The sequence below is a fragment of the Diplodia corticola genome (assembly GCF_001883845.1).
Source record: "Diplodia corticola strain CBS 112549 chromosome Unknown scaffold24, whole genome shotgun sequence".
Classification (NCBI taxonomy): Eukaryota; Fungi; Ascomycota; class Dothideomycetes; order Botryosphaeriales; family Botryosphaeriaceae; genus Diplodia; species Diplodia corticola.
The window spans coordinates 322,581-340,863 of NW_017971503.1; the positions used below are offsets into that span (position 1 = coordinate 322,581).

At 60.1% G+C, this 18,283-nt stretch overlaps 4 protein-coding genes across 4 annotated transcripts; all 4 read right to left on the bottom strand.

The window, feature by feature from the left end:
• Positions 1-774: 774 nt before the first annotated feature.
• BKCO1_24000109 (carbohydrate-binding module family 63 protein) lies at positions 775-3,428 on the bottom strand (the record flags this gene model as incomplete). Its single annotated transcript, XM_020273065.1, has 3 exons — positions 775-2,610; positions 2,667-3,002; positions 3,057-3,428. 3 exons carry the CDS (start codon positions 3,426-3,428, stop codon positions 775-777), a joined length of 2,544 nt encoding a protein of 847 aa, XP_020130556.1.
• A 2,427-nt stretch (positions 3,429-5,855) lies between these two features.
• On the bottom strand, positions 5,856-7,444 carry BKCO1_24000110 (glycosyl family; the record flags this gene model as incomplete). Its single annotated transcript, XM_020273067.1, has 2 exons — positions 5,856-6,997; positions 7,075-7,444. The coding sequence occupies 2 exons, from the start codon at positions 7,442-7,444 to the stop codon at positions 5,856-5,858; spliced, it is 1,512 nt and encodes a 503-aa protein (XP_020130458.1).
• A 1,563-nt stretch (positions 7,445-9,007) lies between these two features.
• BKCO1_24000111 (heme peroxidase) lies at positions 9,008-10,024 on the bottom strand (the record flags this gene model as incomplete). The annotated part of the gene is made up of 1 exon (XM_020273068.1): positions 9,008-10,024. One exon carries the CDS (start codon positions 10,022-10,024, stop codon positions 9,008-9,010), a length of 1,017 nt encoding a protein of 338 aa, XP_020130459.1.
• A 2,289-nt stretch (positions 10,025-12,313) lies between these two features.
• On the bottom strand, positions 12,314-14,176 carry BKCO1_24000112 (glucose oxidase; the record flags this gene model as incomplete). The annotated part of the gene is made up of 3 exons (XM_020273069.1): positions 12,314-13,731; positions 13,787-13,894; positions 13,948-14,176. 3 exons carry the CDS (start codon positions 14,174-14,176, stop codon positions 12,314-12,316), a joined length of 1,755 nt encoding a protein of 584 aa, XP_020130460.1.
• Positions 14,177-18,283: the final 4,107 nt, after the last annotated feature.

Below are 18,283 nucleotides of genomic sequence, written 5' to 3' on the forward strand. Positions count from 1 at the left end.
CCGTAGGGCAGTTGCCTAGGTGAACAAACAGGCAGACAGTCGCCCAATTCAGAATCAAGAACAGCGCGCTTTGCCAGACACGACATCGAAGTCAACTCCTCCTCTCCCCTTTAACCCACATGGTCCACTCGTCCATCCGACAGATAATTACCACAACCTCCCCCTTTCCGGCAATCCTCACAACGAAGCCACGAAACCTTCCTCGGCACCACCCCCAAGGATCAAACCGCGCGAAGTTGCGCCGAGCCACCACAACCTAGGTAACCTGCAAGCCGAAAAACCCAAAAAGGTAGGTGTACCACGTGGATGGAATAATTAAAGTTATTGCGCCGAACAGTCCCAACGGGAATAACGTCGACACACCATCTCTGTCCGAAGCTAAGGACTGCAGATCCCAATAACACACTGAGCAGGGTCCACAAGTCGATTTCCAACAACCCTCTCATCAAAGGCCAAAGGAAGAGAGAGGTCACGCGCAAAGTTCACTATTGGTTTTTTTTTGTTCACCTCAAACTTCGCGTCTCCATTGGTAGGTATATACGTGCACGGAAGGTGTGTGGGCTTTAACGTCATTGCATAGCGACAAACGAGCAAACAAAAAATTATCGGGACGTGAGAAAAGATCAAAACTTTGGGTATCAAAGTTTCAGAGGAGCTTGATTGAAAAAAGAAGCAACTAGAAAAAAATAAATAAATCCAAAACGCTTTACATTCAAAGCCAACGACGACGCAGCGATGCCCAACGACGTGCTAGGCGGTGGTGGACGACGTAGCCTAGAAGTTGGAGTCGCAAGTGTGCGACTGGGTCGAGGCGACGGTGACGTTCTTGGTGATGACCTCCTTGCCGGTCGACGACGTGACCTTGACGTCGACGAGGTCGGAGCCGAATCCTTGCTCGTACTCGAAGAAGTTGTAGTCGGTGCGGGTGGTCTCGGTCCAGGTGGCGCCGCCGTCGACCGAGACGTGCAGCGCCGCGACGGGCACGTTGCTGTTGACGACCTGCATGCTGAACCAGTTGGCCGAGACGCCGTCCTTGTTGGTGAGCTGCAGCGGCGTGGTGATGCCGCACTCGACGAGCTCCCACGTGACGTCTAGGACGCCGGTAACGAGCGAGTCGAGCGAGCTGAAGGCGTCCTCGAACAGGTCGAGCGCGTTGTCGCCGCAGTCGGGGCACTTGTCGACGATCATGGCCTTGACGGTCTCGCCCGAGGCGCTCTTGACGTTGACGCAGGCACCGCAGTTGCTGGCCGTGTCCCAGTTGGAGCCCGACAGCGCGGTGCCGAAGATGGACGAGGGCAGGCTGTAGCCGCTGAAGCTGCAGGTACCCGACTCGATGTTGCCGGTGTAGTGGGTGGCCTCGCCGGTGACGGCCTCGGCCAGCGTGGTGACGGTGTCGGTGATGGAGTTGATGAGGCTGGAGCCAGAGCTGGAGCTGGAGCTGGGGGTCGAAGCGGCGACCACGCTGCTGGAGGTGGCGAAAGTGGTCTGCGCATAGCTCACGATGGGGGTCGAAGCGACAGGGGTGTAGACGGGCGTGTCGACCGCGACGGAGGCAGCGCTGGACGAAGAGACGCCATTGGCACCCTCAACGCCGGCACCGTAGGCGGGAGTGGAGGCAGCGGGAACCGGGGTGTAGACAGGAGTGTCAACAGCGACCGAGGGAGCGCTGGCGCCCTCGACACCGGCACCGTAGGCGGGAGTAGAGGCAGCGGGAACCGGGGTGTAGACAGGCGTGTCAACAGCGACCGAAGGCGTGTCCACCGGGGTGTAGACGGGGGTGTCAACAGCAACGGAAGGCGTGTTCACCGGGGTGTAGACGGGGGTGTCAACAGCGACGGAGGCCGAGCTGGATGAGGGGATGGCGCTCGCACCCTCGACACCGGCGCCATAGGGGGTAGAGGCAGGCAGGGGGGTGTAGACGGGGGTGCCAACAGCGACAGAGGGAGTACCGGCCGGGGTGCCGCCAGGGGTCTGCGTAGCGGTCACGGGGCAGACGGTCGTGCCAATGGTAACGACCTCGGTGACGACATGCTCCTTGGAGCTGCCGGCGGCATCGACGGTGGTGCTGGTCTTCACGGCGGTGCTGACAATGTGGGAGGTGGTGTACTGAGTGACAGTCTCCGCAGCAGGAGCAGGAGTGTAGACGGGAGTGTCGACGGCGACGGAGGGAGTACCGGCAGGGACACCGGCGACCGAGGAGCTGGCAACAGGGGTGTTCGCCGGGGTCTGGGTGGCGGTAACGGGGCAGACGGTGGTGCCAACGGTAACGACCTCGGTGACAACGTGCTCCTTGGAGGAGCCGGCGGAGTCGACGGCGGTGCTCGTCCTCACGGCGGTGCTGACGATGTGGGAAGTCGTGTACTGGGTGATGGTCTCCGGAGCAGGAGTGTAGGCCGGGGTGTCAACGGCCGAAGACAGCGAGTAGCTGCTCGGGGTGTAGTCGGCAACGCCGACGTTGGAACCGTCGACGGAGCTGGTCGCGGCCGTGGACGGGACAGTGACCGTAACCGGTTCGGGGTCAACGGTCACAGTGCGGGTGTTGGTGCACTTGCTGCTGCTGGGCGACGCGATGGTCTGGCTAGCACCCTCGGTGGCCGTCACGGGGCAGACCTAGTGGAATAGTCAGTTTCAAAACAAATTGCAAAAATCTAAAATTGGATGCTCACGGTGGTGGTGTGGGGCACGGTCACGTAGACCACACCGCCGGTCGAGTCGGTCGAGGCCGAGGTGGTGTAGATGGTGGAGGTGGTCCACTGGGTCGGGGTGGCAGAGCACTCGGTGCAGGGCACGCTGATGGTGACCAACTTCTCGGTGGTGGAAGTCAAGTGGATGGTGCTCAGCGGCTGATCAGGGACGCCCTGGACGGCCGACGACTGAGGGACGCTTGAGACCGGGGTCGCGGAGCTGGGAACGCTCGCGGCAGGGGTCTCTGAGCTGGCAACGCTCGAGATAGGGGTCGCGGAGCTGGCAACAGAGGCCGCGGACTCAGTCACGGGGCAGACCTAATCGGGAAGGTCAGCAAATGGGGCATCGAGTAAACAGAAGTGGCAAATTACCGTAGTGTACTGGCTGACGGTCTGGTAGACGGTCTCGCCGGCGCCATTGACGGTCGACTGGGTCGAGTAGACGGTCGAGGTGGTCATAGGGGGGGCAGAGCTGGCCGGGGGCGTGGAGCTGGCAGGGACCGGCTTGATGGTGACGACCTGCACCGAGGTGGTCTCATCGGGCTGAGAAGAAGGGCTCGGGCTCGAGACGACGCCCTCGACGCTCGACTGGGCGACGGGCGAGGGCGTCGAGTTGACGGTGGGGGTCAGAGTCACGTACTCGGTGACCACAAGGGTGGAACGATCACTGCAGACAGACTCCTGGGCCTGGGCAAGGCTGGCGCCGGCGATGAGAGCGCCGGCGGCGGCTTTGTTGAAGCGCATGATGGAAGGGGAATGACCGGAAGTGTTGGTATATTAACACAAAGGGAGAAGCCGGTGCTGGGGCGAGCAGAGCAGGCAGACAGCAAAAGAATGGACCTCTGAAAAGTCAGAGAATAACGAGTGAAGCGGCCGGCAAGAGGCGCGAAAGCGTGAGGGAAGGGCAGTGGTGGAGGGCGAGCACTTTTGTAGTTCTTTCTCTGAAACAGCTGCGCACTATTAGGGAGCTCGGGAAATGACGGCGCGACTCGGGCCAGCTGGGGCAGCGTCGCCAGCACTGCCCGAACCGGCTAGGCACCGCTGCAGTGCCGGTCGCTCAAATTGCGGGACGCATCAGCGCAGCGGGTCATTTGCTGGCCCCGAGCCAGAGCAGAGCCGCCGCGGCCCCCGCGCACGGCTGCATCCGCCCGCGACGGCTGCGACATGTCGCTGTGCGCCGCAGCGCGGGTCGGCTGGCCAGATCTGCAGGGTCGCAGCGATGGCATGCGCCGTCGGGCGAGGTGATGTTTCGCTGGAGAGGCGTGAGGGGTGCTTGGTGTTGAGGCTGGCGAGCGGGAAGGGGCACGCACCGGCAGGCCGAGGCGTCGGCCCCGTGGCTCCGACAGGCCAAGAGGCGCCAGGAACAGGAACAGGCTCCTCCTCTTCCCTCCGCACGGCCCCCGGCCACGGCTGTTTGCCCAGAAGGAACGCACAAACGCCAGCATGGTCGCACACGCAGACGGCGCCCGGGGCATCTCGCCATCTCAGCGCTCAATCTCAGCCCGGTCCTTGGTCGAGCCTGCACGCGTGCGACGCACCACGCGATTTCCCTCTCAGCCCTGTGTGCCTTATCACCGCCTCTCGTATCCTTGCGCCGCCGCATCCGTGGGTGGCATACCGCCGTTTTGGCCTCTGATGAACGCGGCCGCCACACGCAAGCTGCCGGCGGCTGTGCGGCCTTGTCAATTTCCGCCTCGCGTGTGGGGTTGCCTGCCTAACAAACTCTAATGGAGCTGCCAGCCGGAGTACGAACAGCCTGAGCCAGCCCGGCTCCGTCGCCAACACCAGCACCAGCACCAGCACCACTTGCCTGCTGCCACAGCGCTCAATGTGTAACACCAGCAGCGGATGCATAGCATGCACCTTTAAGAAAGAGTGCCCACATTGGCACCGTTTCGTCCTCCCACTCGCACACCTCCTCGCTTCTCCCTCGCATTCATGCTTGGCACCGCACTGCTTTACTGAATCCCATGGCCGAAACGCCATGCCACTGGAGCCCGTCAACACGAACACCATTGCATCATGAGCTATTATTCTCTTCCGCCGTGCTGAAAATCCTCATTCGCACCAGGACCACCGCTCCGGGACGAGCTTGTTTCGAAAGCCCGTCAACAGCTACCAAACGCCAAACAATGCGCCTCCGATCCTCTTTTCCCGCCCAACGTCACCTCCGCACTGACCGCCACGATCTCCTCCGTCCTTTCGTCACGAGCGATTGCGAGCGAGCGAGCGAGCGAGCGAGTCTTATTTGACCGAACGCCCTATGAGAAAGTCCCGAGACGTCGGAACAAGGCGACCGTTTTTTTCCCTCCAACACGGGGATCGGCAGAGCGATCTGCGCTGATAAGTGACCCATGGGAGAACGATAGGCAGCCAGCCGAGCCACAGGCGCACACAGTGCTGTGTACTGAAACAGATGTGCGTTGGGTCACACAGAGGCAAGGCCATAACATCATAGCCCCTCATTTCGACACTGCCACAACATCTCCACCGCCACTTTCACCTTCGACTCGCAGCAGCTCATTTCGAAGTGCCACCGTTCTTCCAGTACGAGAATGTGGCTCCATCTAGTTTGCTCTTTTGTTTTTGAGAATAATCTGGATTCACACCAGCTCCCATTCATTCCATTTTGTTGGGAGTCCTTTTCTTCTCTTCTTCTCTTTCTGGGATTTTAGGTCCTATTCCCTCACCTACCAACTCAAAGGACCCCACCCCCGCTTCTATAGTCCATCACGACAGCCCCATTGCCTCCTATGAAAAGACGAGTCACTGCATCATTACTATCCACGAAACTACTCCACTCATCTCCCAGATACGCCCTCCCCATCTATCCGTCCATCCGTCTCACCACCGGGCCCCACTCCTCAGTCGATGATGGAGCCGAGCTGAGCGTGGTACGTTTGTATCCTGATAAGCATCGCATCGCTCATCACGAGCACATCGTAAAGGCTGGAATCCTCCGGCAGTTTGACATACACATTCACTGACACGACAACAGGGACGAGCGGGAGCGGATGCAAAATTAATTGAGCTCACATATGGCCGTGTCAGATCGCGGACATGTCATCTATTCAACTGTTTATACAACACCCAACTGGTTCTCAAATCCAAGAGAAGAAGACATTACAAAGCCGTAGTCGAAAAACGAACTACCCATCACAAAAGATGCATTCAAATGCTGTGGCCGTGGACGTTGACCTCGGCGAAGGCAGCAGGGGCGCCACGAGGCGCGATGGGAGCGGCGTAGTGGGACAGGGTGTTGCGCCACTTGTCGCCGGTGCGCGTCTTGATGACGTCGGTCTTGAGGACGTCGGTCTTGAGGGCGTCGTGCTTGATGGTGGCGGCGTCGCAGGCGCCGCCGCTGAAGCCCTCGATGCTCGACAGGCAGTGCGACTTGACGCCCTCCTGGATGGCGATGACGTGGCGCCAGTCGAGGCTATCCTCGGCCAACGACCAAGCCATGACGTTCTCGACGCCGAGCTCCGCGACGATGGCGGCGAACTTGTCGGCGATGTGCTTGGGCTCGTCCCACGTCCAGAAGAGCGACGCGTTCTTGTCGAGGAAGTAGTTGCCGCCGTTGGTCTCGTCGACGACGGCGCCCGCCAGCGCGTTCTGCCACGACTGGATCGCCGTCAGCCCGTTGCAGACGCCGAAGTTGGCCTGGCACGACAGGCCGCAGTGCGCCTCGGTGCTGCCGCACCAGCCGCCCGAGCTGCAGCACGTGCCCTCGGGGCACTTGAGGCCGAGCGACGCGCCGCAGGTGCCGTCGGTGCTGGTCGTCAGGTTGGCGGGGGCGACGCCGGCGACGCTGCTGGGCTCGAAGGTCATGGCGCCGGAAAGGCCGTTGTCGGAGCCGTCGGCGAGCTCGAGCGCGACCGTCTTGCAGCCGGTGCCGAGGGGCTCGGTGGCGCAGCTCGACGTCGGGTCGATGGTGAAGTACTTGGCGTAGAAGGCGAAGCCGAGCGTGGCCTTGGACGCGGGCAGGCCGAGGTCGAGGTAGCGCTGGATCGAGTCGCGCGAGCCGACGAGGTCCGAGTGGTGCATCGTGTAGCCGTCGCGGCGGTTCATGAAGTCGTACGTCATGATGCCGAACCAGTCGACCAGCGGCACGATCTTGGGCATCGTGTCGGCCGTGAAGGCGAACATGTCACGCTCGAGGCCGGGGACGGCGATGGACAGGAGCTTGTCCTGGCCGATGGCCTGGCGCGTGGCGTTGAGCAGCAGGGGGAAGGCATCGACCTCCCACACCTTGTCCGAGTTGGGGACCGTCTTGTAGTCGGCGCCGTTGCCGCCGACGTACTCGTAGTCGATGTCTGCAGGCGAGGTGGTCAGCACGTAAGTTCTTTGCCCCCAGCTCACGTGTTTCTGGGTTCGGTGAGGATCGACTCACCAATGCCATCGAGGTTGTACTTGTCAATCAGCTTCTTGCAGTTGTTGGCAAAGCGGGTGCGGGCGGCCTCGTCCTTGAGGGTCAGGGTGTAGTTGACGTCGTTCCAGCCGCCGATGGCAGCCAGCACCTTGACGCCGGGGTCGAAGCGGGCGCGGAAGGTCTCGACGGGCTCGAACAGTTCGAAAGTGCCGCCCTCCTCGGTCAGGAAGTCGTTGGTCGACACGAAGGCCATGATGGCCGTGTCGATGCCGGCGTTGGTGGTGGCGTTGCCCAGATCAGACAAGTGCCACTCGTCGGCGTACATGATGTAGCGAGCCGAGGCAAGCTGGGTGGCCGTGGCCAGCATCGTGGCGGCGGAGAGGAGCTTCATGGCGGCAGGTAGCGAGTGCGTAGGTGCTGTGGAATGAAGGGAAGGGCTGCGGCGAAGAAGATCTTGTAGGGTTCCAAAGAGTGTGATCGAAATGGACGCAAAAGGGAAAAGAACGACTGGCGTCACTTGCTGCCCACGGGTAAGGAGGGTCAGGTGGGTGATGGGGGAGTGAACGTGGGAACAGGGACCATGGTGGGCAACGGGCAGGCTTTATTCGAAGCATGTCGGCTTCTTTGTCGCGGACGTGTCAGTCGATGTTGAAGTGATGAGGCTCGGTGTCTCTCATTTCAACGCGGAGGCTCGGCTGAGTCAGTGCGTCCCCGCAGGAGGTGTCGCTCAGGGTTGGCACGCATTGGCAAACACTGGCCGGCCAATCACCGCCGCCGGCCCGAGTCGCAAGTGAGCCCAAGACTGCCGGCTCCTACACAGCATACTTTTGCAACTGCCGTATCCATCACTCTATTTCTCTCTCCTCCGACGCCCGGCGGGAGTTTGTTACGCGCAAGCACTGGCACGGCCTTGCTTGCGCGCACATGCCTTTGCGCGCACATACCCCGCACCACCTCCCGGTGCGCCATCGGTTGTTTGTCGCAAACGGACAGACAGGTGCACGCAGCCATAGCATACTTCAGGCCTGAGTATGGGATGCTAGGGCGTTTCATACGCAGCAACACCCATGACGCACGACACGAGCAAGGCCCAGCGCTTTCCGGCTCGTCCGGCCGCCGCATTCGTTCCCCTCCCATGGAGTCTTCGAGCCAAGTCGGCTGCGCTGAGGAAGAAGGGGGCATCAGGCTACCCAGCCCAGACGACGGTCAGGGCCCTGGGCCGCGTGCGTCCTCTAGCTGCGACACCCCACAACACTCTTCGCGCTCAGCGACAACGGATCCTGCGCACCAAGCCTCAACGAAGTACTGCATCATCCATCATCCGGGCGTGAACGGAGAGGAACCGGGAGTCTGGCCCGCGGACCACCTGATGGAAGCTTTCATCTCCTTCTAGCGTGTGAGTGTGTACAGCACTAAACCTTACGCGCCGCGCCGCCCACCGCTTCTACGATTCATATACACGTGCCCCATGACAAGGCGCATCCCGTATTAATCTAAGGCCCCAATATAGCAACGTGATCATCGATGTTCCTGCCGCCCGCTAACGTCCGGCGATCCTTGCGACACTTCTACACGCTTAACTTTTGCAATGAGCCATGCTTCTCCTTTCCTCAGTGCCGCCCGCCGTGAAGCAGCTTGTTGAAAAACATGTGCAGCTGGCGAGATTCTCGGCTGAGTGGCACAAACGAATGGAGCAGCTTTGCAAGGATCGAAGATGAAGGTAAAGTCGTCTTTTCTATGACTCGAGCGAGCCTCTCTGTTACACAAAAGAAAAGATAAAATGCAAACCAAAGCATCCGGAACGCCCTCGGAATGTGTCCAGTATGTACAAGACGACAGCAAACCGAGTCTTTCTATATCCCTCCCAGCCCCTTGCTTGTCGCTAACCGCAAACCCGCAGAACAGAACAGAAAACAAGCTATTTACAACTCCCATCGCCACGGACCTCACCCCTCTACCTGGCGCGGTCGTTGATAGGCATGCGCCTGATGTCTCTCTTCGAGCTCGTCGCCTTGGGCAGAGCACCGGTGCAGTCAGCCCAGTTGTTGTACGTGCTGCTGGAGATGCCGAGCAGGCCGAGGCGGAACATGGCGTCGGCGAACTTGCCCGTCCACTTGCCCTGGTTGTCGACGAAGCCGGCAAACTCCTTTCCGACCGCCTTCGTCTTATCCGACAGGTTGACGTCGCTGTCGAAGCGCGCGACGCCCGGCGGCGGCGCGTACGTGTCCGAGTAGTACTGGACGTCCCACTTGCCCGGGGTGCCGTCCTGGGGCGCGCCGACGGGGATGGCCGTCTGGCCGACGTTCTTGCTGGTGCTGTGCGCGCCGATGAGCGCGGCCAGGTCGACCGCGTTGAACCCCTTGTCGACGAACAGCTGCAGCAGCGTGTCGTGGTCGCTGCCCGGCCCGAAGCCCGCCGGCATCACCCCCGTCGGCGACGCCGTCGTCGCGTCCCCGCGGCCCACCAGCGTCTTGACCGCCGGCCCGCCCGGGCACGTCACGATGGCGTGGTTGCCCGCGAACTGGATCAGGTCCGCCGCGCCGACGCCCTGCGCGTGGTAGGTGTTGTACTTGGCCGTGATGTACGCGTGGTAGGTCTCCAGCCCGTGGTTCTCGGGCCGGGCGATCTCGGACGGGATCAGGAGGAGGGAGCCGTCGGCGCCGCCCGAGGCCGGGGCGTAGGTCGGGAGCTTGAGGGAGAAGGTGCCGGCGTCGTGGAAGGCGTAGCGGATGGCGGCGCGGGCGAGGTCGGTGCACTGGCCGTCGGTGCCGAGGAAGTCCTTGGTGAGGTCGGAGGAGATGGTGGTGTAGACGGCGGGGCACGAGGGGGTTTTACGGGCGGAGAGGTTGGAAAGGGCCCGGCTGGTGACGTCGTGGATCGACGAAGTGAGGGAATCAAGGGATGAAGGAAGGGAGAAGGAATAGGCGACACTGCCGCATGCGGAAGTGAGGAGGAGGGTTGAGGAACGCATGGTTGGTTGATTGGCTGGATTGGTCGGTGGGATGCCTTTGCTTGGAAGGTGAGAAGACTCTGTGGTGATGAAGGCTGATGACAGAAGAGATGCTGTTGGTGATCGATTGTTCAGAAACGCAAGACGGCGGCCGGTCTATATACGAGTCTCTCGCCTGCTCTGGGGACGTCAACTTCTCAGGTCTCGAGCATCTTCGCGTGTCTCGCCAACCCGCCATGCGCCGCCACCGCCAGCCGCTATCCTTCCAGCCCCGGAGCTGACCGCCAACGCCCCTCGCGTGGACGCTAGAACGTGGCATGCTTCCACGAGACGCTAGAACGTGGCATGTTTCCACGAGGGTACCAGTGTCCAGCGGACTACTGAGCCTGGTACGCTGCAGAAGAAGTTCCTGGACGGTTCGCTAGGCTCATCACATCGCCGTCTTTCCTGAAGGAAGATTAGTCCCGCCATGTATCGACCTGGCTCAGCTCAACCACACTTCTCCTCATCAGCTGGGTAATGGAGACCACGCGATTGGACAAGACATGGTTCAGCTTGAACGGTCTACCGTACTGGGTGGCCGGCTCAACAAGTCCCCGTCAGATATGCTGCAGCTGTATGCATGTCATTGGATTCCACCGTGCTATGATTGGGCGCAGCAGCGGCATGAAGTTGGATCCTGCGCAGTACAAGCGGAAAGTATAACTTTGGCATCTCCACTCTCCCGTCCGCCAGCGCGGACAGCTTTCTTACAGCTACCAGTCAGCGGAGCTACAGGTGGAAGTCCGGAAGCGAGGTGGTGCGGCTGAAGGGCCCCCCCCCTTACGATGTCCGGTTTAGCCCCGATCCCTCCCCGCATGCACGCCTACCCGAACAGGCAAGCGAGCAATACCCGATTGGGTAAGGGATGTCGCGAAGACGATGCGAGACGCCGCTGTCATCGGGAAGATGCCGCCGCCAGGCATCGCTGACTTCCTCGCTTGGCACGCTATCCCGCGCTGTTCAACAGCCCGGGCCCCCGGTCTTGTCCCGCCCTCCCGGTCCCAGTTCTCCGCCTTCAGCCCAGGGTCCAGACTCAGGAACATGGGCCGACTTTCCAGCTGAGCGGTTGCTGGTTGCCACGAGTGTATCAGGACGTACCTGGTACGCGGACGAGGAGAAAAAACGTGTTCGCGTGGGCCCGTTGACGCTACCACATGCGAAAACGCACCGGGCGGCTCAATGTTCTGGCATCTTCCGGTGTGCTGACTCTCGTGAGTGTTTTGAGCAAATTCAGAGCAAGGATGATGCAGGGCCAACGACAAGCAAGCCAAAGTGGCAGATATTGCTGCTAAAACGTTATACGAGGAACGGAGGCTATTTTTGGGTCAGCCACGTCGATCAGCCGTGTGGCCGGGCAATGGATATGCAGGCATGCTCCTAGCTTTGCGCGAGAACAAAATCCAGACCCAGGCCGCCGCTCGCAGCATGGCGGGGAGGACGACATGGCGCGTGACTACCTACAGCCCCCTCTCGCAGCCGATGGCTAACGCGAAGAATAGCAGAACATGGCGTAACCATCCTTAGCTCGTTCCTAAAGAAAAAAAAAAACAATACGTGGGTAGTTGAAGCCATCGTCCGGACGATGGCTTCAACCACCCATGACATGAGCAAAAAACAGATCCACGCTAGCCATCGGCTGCGCGAAGGAGCTGTATATCGTATGCAAGCCCGTACTGCTATTTCCAAGCCGCAAAGCCACGCCCTCAAGCCACACTCCTCCACACTCGGCACCATCCCGTCCAACCACAGCGCCGTGATTACCACGAGCCGGCGTGTACAGGTCAGCAGTCACTGCTCAGCAAAGCAAGCGGGAAAAGCGTAATCGCTCTAATCTGCTCTTTCATTCGTTCTCGGCCATGACCGCCAAGAGTGTGGCTTTATCTTCTCTCATGCCCCGGCTATTCCGCCCAATGGCTTGTGGCTAGAAGCTATTGGCACCGGAGCCCGGGTCTCCAAGGTGTTTTCCCACGATGGTGTGGTTTCCGCCCCGCTCCCTATGTCTATGAATCCCAGTCTATGTCCCTAAAGCAGCAAGAGTGGCTGTTCTTTGCCAAGACCCGCTCAGCACGCCAGCTCATGCAGCAGGTCACAAGAAGAAGAAGAGAAAATGAAAAGAGCTTAGCATCAACCACTCGCTGGTCCGGATGATGCCGAGCCAAAGAATCCATGAAACAGAGAATCGGAACCCCACGGGGGTAAAAAAAAAACCAAGAAAAACGAAAAAAACAAGCAAAACAACAAAAAAGCTTGGCTCCCCCGCGTCGACGTCTAAGCCTCAGCCTTGATGATGTCGGCCGCCTTCTCAGCGACGGCATACAGCGTGGACACGAGGTGGCCGCAGACCTGGAAGGGCAGCACGCCGGCGTCGACGACGCGCACGTTGGCGGTCCCGTAGACGCGCAGCGACGGGTCGACGACGCCGCCGAGCGCGCGCGGCAGCATCGCCGTCGTGCCTACCGGATGAAAATTCGATCTATAATTGTCGAGCACCCAGCGCGCGAGCTCAGCGTCGGTCCGCACGCCCGCACCCGGAGCCGTCTCGTTGGCGAGCAGGGGCTTGAGCGGGGATGTCGCGAACAGCTGCCGCACGTACTTGGCCGTGCCCACCTGCTCCGTCATGTCCCAGTCGAACTGGTAGTAGTTGGGGTTGATGCGCGGCGCGGATGTTGGGGAGGTGTCGATGTGCACGTTGCCGCGCGCGAAGGGGAGCAGCGACCAGAACTCGGCGGAGAAGGCGGAGCCCGTGGGGTAGATGAGGATCTCGGCGAGGGGCACCTTGTCCTTGAAGATGAGGTCGTACTGGATGTCGAAGAAGCGCTTGTGCGCGGCGGCGGAGATGGCGCCGTTGGAGACGTTGGACGCGGCGGCCGCCCATGAGGACAGCTGCTTCTTGACCGACGCGGCGACGGCCGCCGTCTGGTTGCCGAAGATGTCCTCGACGTCCGGGTAGGCGACGTTGACGGCGGTGCCGCTGAAGCTCTTGGCCGCCGTGCCGTCGAAGCCGTTGTTGGTCTGGTCCTGCAGGTTCTCGCCCACGGACGGGAGCGCGACCTTGGTGGCGACGCCCGCCGCCTTGAGGATGTCCGGGTTGCCGACGCCCGACAGCTCGAGCAGGACGGGGGAGCGCAGCGAGCCGGCTGATAGGATGACCTCCTTGTTGGCGTAGATGGTGCGCGTCTTGCCGGTGCTGTCCTTGACCTCGACCCCAGAAGCCGTGGCGGTGTCATCAGCGCCGCCGGACTGGGCCCACACGAGCTTCTGCGCCTCGGTGTTGAGGAAGACGCGGTAGTTGGTCCTGTTCTGGAAGGGGTAGTAGTAGGCGCGGGCGGCGTCCTCGCGCACGTTGAGGGCGACGTCGAGGGTCGAGGGGAAGACGTTCCAGCCGGCCATGTGGCCGCCGGCAATATCCTGCAGGTACGGCACGTTGTTGGCCTTGTACGTGGCGTTGAGCACCTCCGGGAAGCTGACGTTCATCATCTGGTTCTTCCACCCGACCTTGAGCGGGCCCGACGTGCCGTGGTAGGCGGCATCGTACGTCGCGCCGCCCGCCTGCTGGTCCGCGTCCGGCACCTGCACCGTCTCCGACTTCTTGTAGTACTCGAGCAGCGACGCCCAGTTCCAGCCCTTGTTGCCGATCTTCTCCCACGCATCGATCTGCGCGTCCTCGGCTCTGGTGTAGGCCATGCCTGCAAGTGCCTGTCAACATCAAGTCACTTCAGGCGTCAGGGATGCAGTCCTTACCGTTGATGGTGCTGGTGCCACCGAGAGCCTTGCCGGCGCGCAGCGTCTGGGTCTTGCCGCCGCCGTAGGTCTGGTTGACCGACTCGTAGGCCCAGTCGATGTCGGTACCTTGCACGTCTGTCAGCGTTGGCCTCGTCAAGCGGGATAGCACACTTCCGTACCGAAGGCCAGTCCGTAGCCGTTGGGGTTGGTGACGTTCTCGTTGGTGAAGACGGAGCCACCAGCCTCAATGACGGCAACAGTGACGTTGCTCAGCTCCGACAGACGGTTGGCGACAACGAGGCCGCTGGTGCCTCCGCCGACGATGATGTAGTCGTACTTGGCCGGGGCCGCCGGGGCCGCCAGGGCCGTGGCCGCGAGGAGCGGCGCGGCTGCGAGAACACTGTGCATCTTGACTGAGAGGAAAAGAGTGAGGGATGTCGGGATCGGCCACGAGTGCTGCTGTAGAGCCCATCTGGAATCACTCGGCGGGACGGGTGTACATATAGGCGGGCCATGGCAGAGGTAAATCCGGCGTCCCGTCACCGGCCCCCAGGGCTCTATACAGAAGGCTCCAGCACACACGAGCAGGCAGGTACTTTGTCATGCTTAGCAATTGGGGGGATGATCTCACAGGGCGGCACGGTAGTTTGCCATGGGTGCTTCAAGATTGGCCAGGGGTCGGGATGGAGCAGGGCCGGGCGGCCGAAAAGGCTCGTTTCATCATCGGACCGTGCCGAGAAAAAACGGCGTCACCGATGCCGCGGGCGTGCCTCCGGTGCTCGGCCTGCGTAGTGCCAAGGGCGGAGCGGCGAAATCGTCATGGGGAGTCACTGAAGCGATGAGCAATGCAGTGCAGCTACGACGAGACTCCGGTCTGCGCAGCAGCTGCAGCCTTCCGGTTGCGGCCGTAGACTGGTGCCATTGGGACCATCAGGAAACGACAAGGATGCGGGCATGCGAGGACGGAGGCGGCGGAGGTTGGAAAAATTGTCGCAGGGCAGCATCGGACCGACGGCACAGCAAAGCGCAGGATCTTCTGCCAGGGTGCTATCCACTCTCTTTCCCCTTTGGTCTAGCCCAGCTCCCTCTAAGCTTCGAGGCGCAGGGCGGAAATGTGCCGTTCGGTGGATCTGATAAGAAAGGATGTCTTGTAAGCAGCCAGAAACTTCAGCACTTCCCTCGGCGCCCTCTCGGACACGGCATCTGGCAAGGATTTCTCAAAGCCAGCTGCGCTAGGTACCCTGATGCTTGTTCAATCCGCCGCAGAGGCAATCTCGCATCATGGCACAGCAGCCCCGACAACAACCGTTTCCACTTTCTTCCGAGGCCAGACCCATTAATTGTTTGTATAGTGGAGGGGCGCTGTGCCTCGAGCCTCCCTTGCCTGGACCAGCCCGTCGGATTTGTGTTTGTGCTGAGGATCCGATTCCGGTGCGTGCGCGCAGTTTCTCTCTCTCGTTTCAGCCCGCGCTGCTGCTCAAACGAACCTCTGTCGTGCCCCTGATCGGATAGAAGTCGGCAACGGCCGTCGAGGAAGTCTTTTGTTTCCACTCCAGCTGAGTCAGTCCGACGTGTTGTCATGATGTTTGCGCCGATCAGCAGAAACCGTTCCGAAATCGCCACAACACCACGCCCATCGTGCGTAGCGTTCCGTCTTCTGACTCGTGCAAGGCAAACGCCATCGCTGTCCGATGTTATCGACGCTCCACCTTCCTTGTATCCCCCTCTCTTCGCAGACTCGCGGTGTGTTGCGTTCCAAAGGAATATGGATACCTGCATTGAGCCGCCTTCTTGTTAAGCTTGAACACAAGCTTCCGGTTCCCGCCTCGGCAAGCTCTGCGATGGGTTCCGTGCTGCTTCGTTCATCCCCTGCCAAGTGATAAGGGAACGAGGTCCCGCAGGTCCGATCCACCTTCTCGGCATTCACACCGGGGCTGCGCGGCAGTAGTGAGGTTCTCTTGCAGTTCTGCGACTCAGAAAGGGGGGAACAAGGACAAGGGCATTCACCACTTGTTCCAGCCTCTCAACGTTTCACCGCGCGATAGGCGATGCCGACGAGCAGGAAGGAGCTGGCGTGGGCAGCTGCGCCTGCCAAGGAGTGAACATCACTGCCGGTCAGGGCCAAGTAAGGCGTGACACCTTCCCGCTACTTTGTCTCAGCAAAGGCGTCGGTTGCAACAAAGTATGTACCTATAAACATTCTCTTTTTCTGCTGTTGGCTGCAAGCGCACTGCACTCCCCGGATCATCAGTCAAACGTTCGTGCAACCACACGAATAATCCGGGGCACATCCAACGCCCGTCGTCTCCCGGGACGCTAACGTCATGGTACATCCGGTCCACGAGGCGTTGCTGCGACAAGCCGCTGTCGCCACTCTCGCGACCAGAGTTCATCGACACGTGCAATCGCGATTCGCGGGTGGCTCCGGTAGGCACCACGATCGGGGCAATCCGAAGGCTCCCGTGATGAAACTTGGGGTCAAGTTTCATTGATACTGCAACAACTTCGCCGGCGGACATGGAGGATCGACGTAGCCTTCGGGACTTCGATATCATCGCATAAGCTGAACCTATGCATCCGCGTTCTTGCTTCAACTGCACATGGCTGTTCACGAAGCCACAGCAATACCAGGTGATCAGATCCGTAGTGCGAATGGAAGGGCGTTATTGTTCGTTGGGTAGGATCGATCAAGGTCGAAGCAGTCTTTGGTTCGTTCGCGCTCTCTCGGTCTACAAAGGCATCTCTCGACTATGCCTGTTCGAGTTCTTGTAAATCGAGTAGCCATGATCTTTTCAAGCAGCCGATTGGCTGTTGTAGGTAGTGTAGAGAAGCACGTGTGCATTTACCTGATTGCTAACCAGAAAGGGAAAAGGGACCACATACCTACGCCACGCGAGAGAATCATCATACGATGCACGAGAACCATACGGAGAACCAATCCAGCCCCCCATGGAACCACGGGAGCGACCAACGGGGGCGAACGTTCACCCAGCTTACCCGTCGGCAAGCCGGCGCGACGCCGACCCTGAAGCCACGGCCCGACGGTGCAGCGGTTATCCTAAATTAGTTCCGACCGAAGCCACAACAACGGAGAGCCGCACTACCTGCGAGGTTCGGTCGAGACTTGTCCCATAGAGGAATGCGGTCTCCAGCTGAAGACGATGCTTGTTTTGGGCGTTTCTTGGGCCCCGTTGGCCGCATCTGAAACGGTCCAGGTCCAGGTTTCATGGAGAATCCTCCGGCGCTGGCTTCCGATCTTGCGCTGCGTGGCTGCGAGACTGTGGCTTGGTAATGCGCCTTTTGATGAAATGGTTGCCGGCAGACATCTGAAGTAGGCAAATGGAAAAGATAGCGGACCAGAAACACCGCGAAAGCCGGGCAACTTGGAAAGTGGCGAGACAAGAACACTTCCTCTCGGTCTCTGAACCAAGACGGCTGAAATCGCAAAACGGTGGCATGGTGCCGAAGACGCTGTCAAAAACGACAGTGACGAAGAGACATATAGATGTGCACCAGTGCGACAAGGCAATACAGTGGATTGCCAACCAACCACGAGGGCTGCATTGCAAACATGTTAACAGTAGTATAGAGTATCCAGCGCAATAGAAGCGAGGAGCCGTGCCCGTGCAGGCGGCGACGCGCCCTGCGTCAATCACAACCGCTCAAACGTTGATGTCGCACGCCATCTACAGATCAGAGCGTCGCACCTGGCTTACACTATTTCTCGAACTTTCAGGAAACTTTGCCATGGCAACTTCCCAATTGGCATATCACCGCGAGTGGTACGTGTGCTCCAAAGGCCCTGCCGCCGGACAACAAATTTGATCGGGCAGCTTCCGAGAATGCGAGTCCGGCAGCACAGGCAAAAGGTAGACATAAGCAGACAACTCCAGACACGATTCCACAGCCTCTCACCGGCTATCCATTCTTTCTTCGTGCAACACCCTATCAACTGCTCGTTCATCATGAAGTTCTCCACCATTGCCACGCTGATCAGCGCGACCTGACCGATGTCGACAAGCGCTCCATCTACCAGACCATCCCGAAAGACACGTGCACGGACATCAACCCGCAGACGGCAAAGCTGCTGGACGGCTAGGAGAAGCGCGCCGATGGCACCACCGACGATGAGACGTTCCTGCGCGGCATCGTGAAGTGCGACAAGGAGGGCACGGTCGAGTTTCTGAACAAGTTCCCCGGATGCTACATCACCAGCACCACCCACATCCACCTGACCGTCCAGACGAACGTCTCCAAGCACCTCGTACAGTACCTCGGCCGTCCAGCACACCGGCCAGCTCTTCTTGATTCTTCTACGACGACCGGCTCAACACCGTCTACCAGCTCTCCCCCTACGCCGCACATCTTGAGACGCTCAACCGCGCGCTCAACAGCAAGGACTAGACAATCAAGTACTGGATGACCTCTTGCGTGAACAAACCAAACAAATGTTGTGGTCAAGCAATCCGTCATTGACATGGCGTGTTTGGTGAATACTTTACTGCTGCGTTTCTG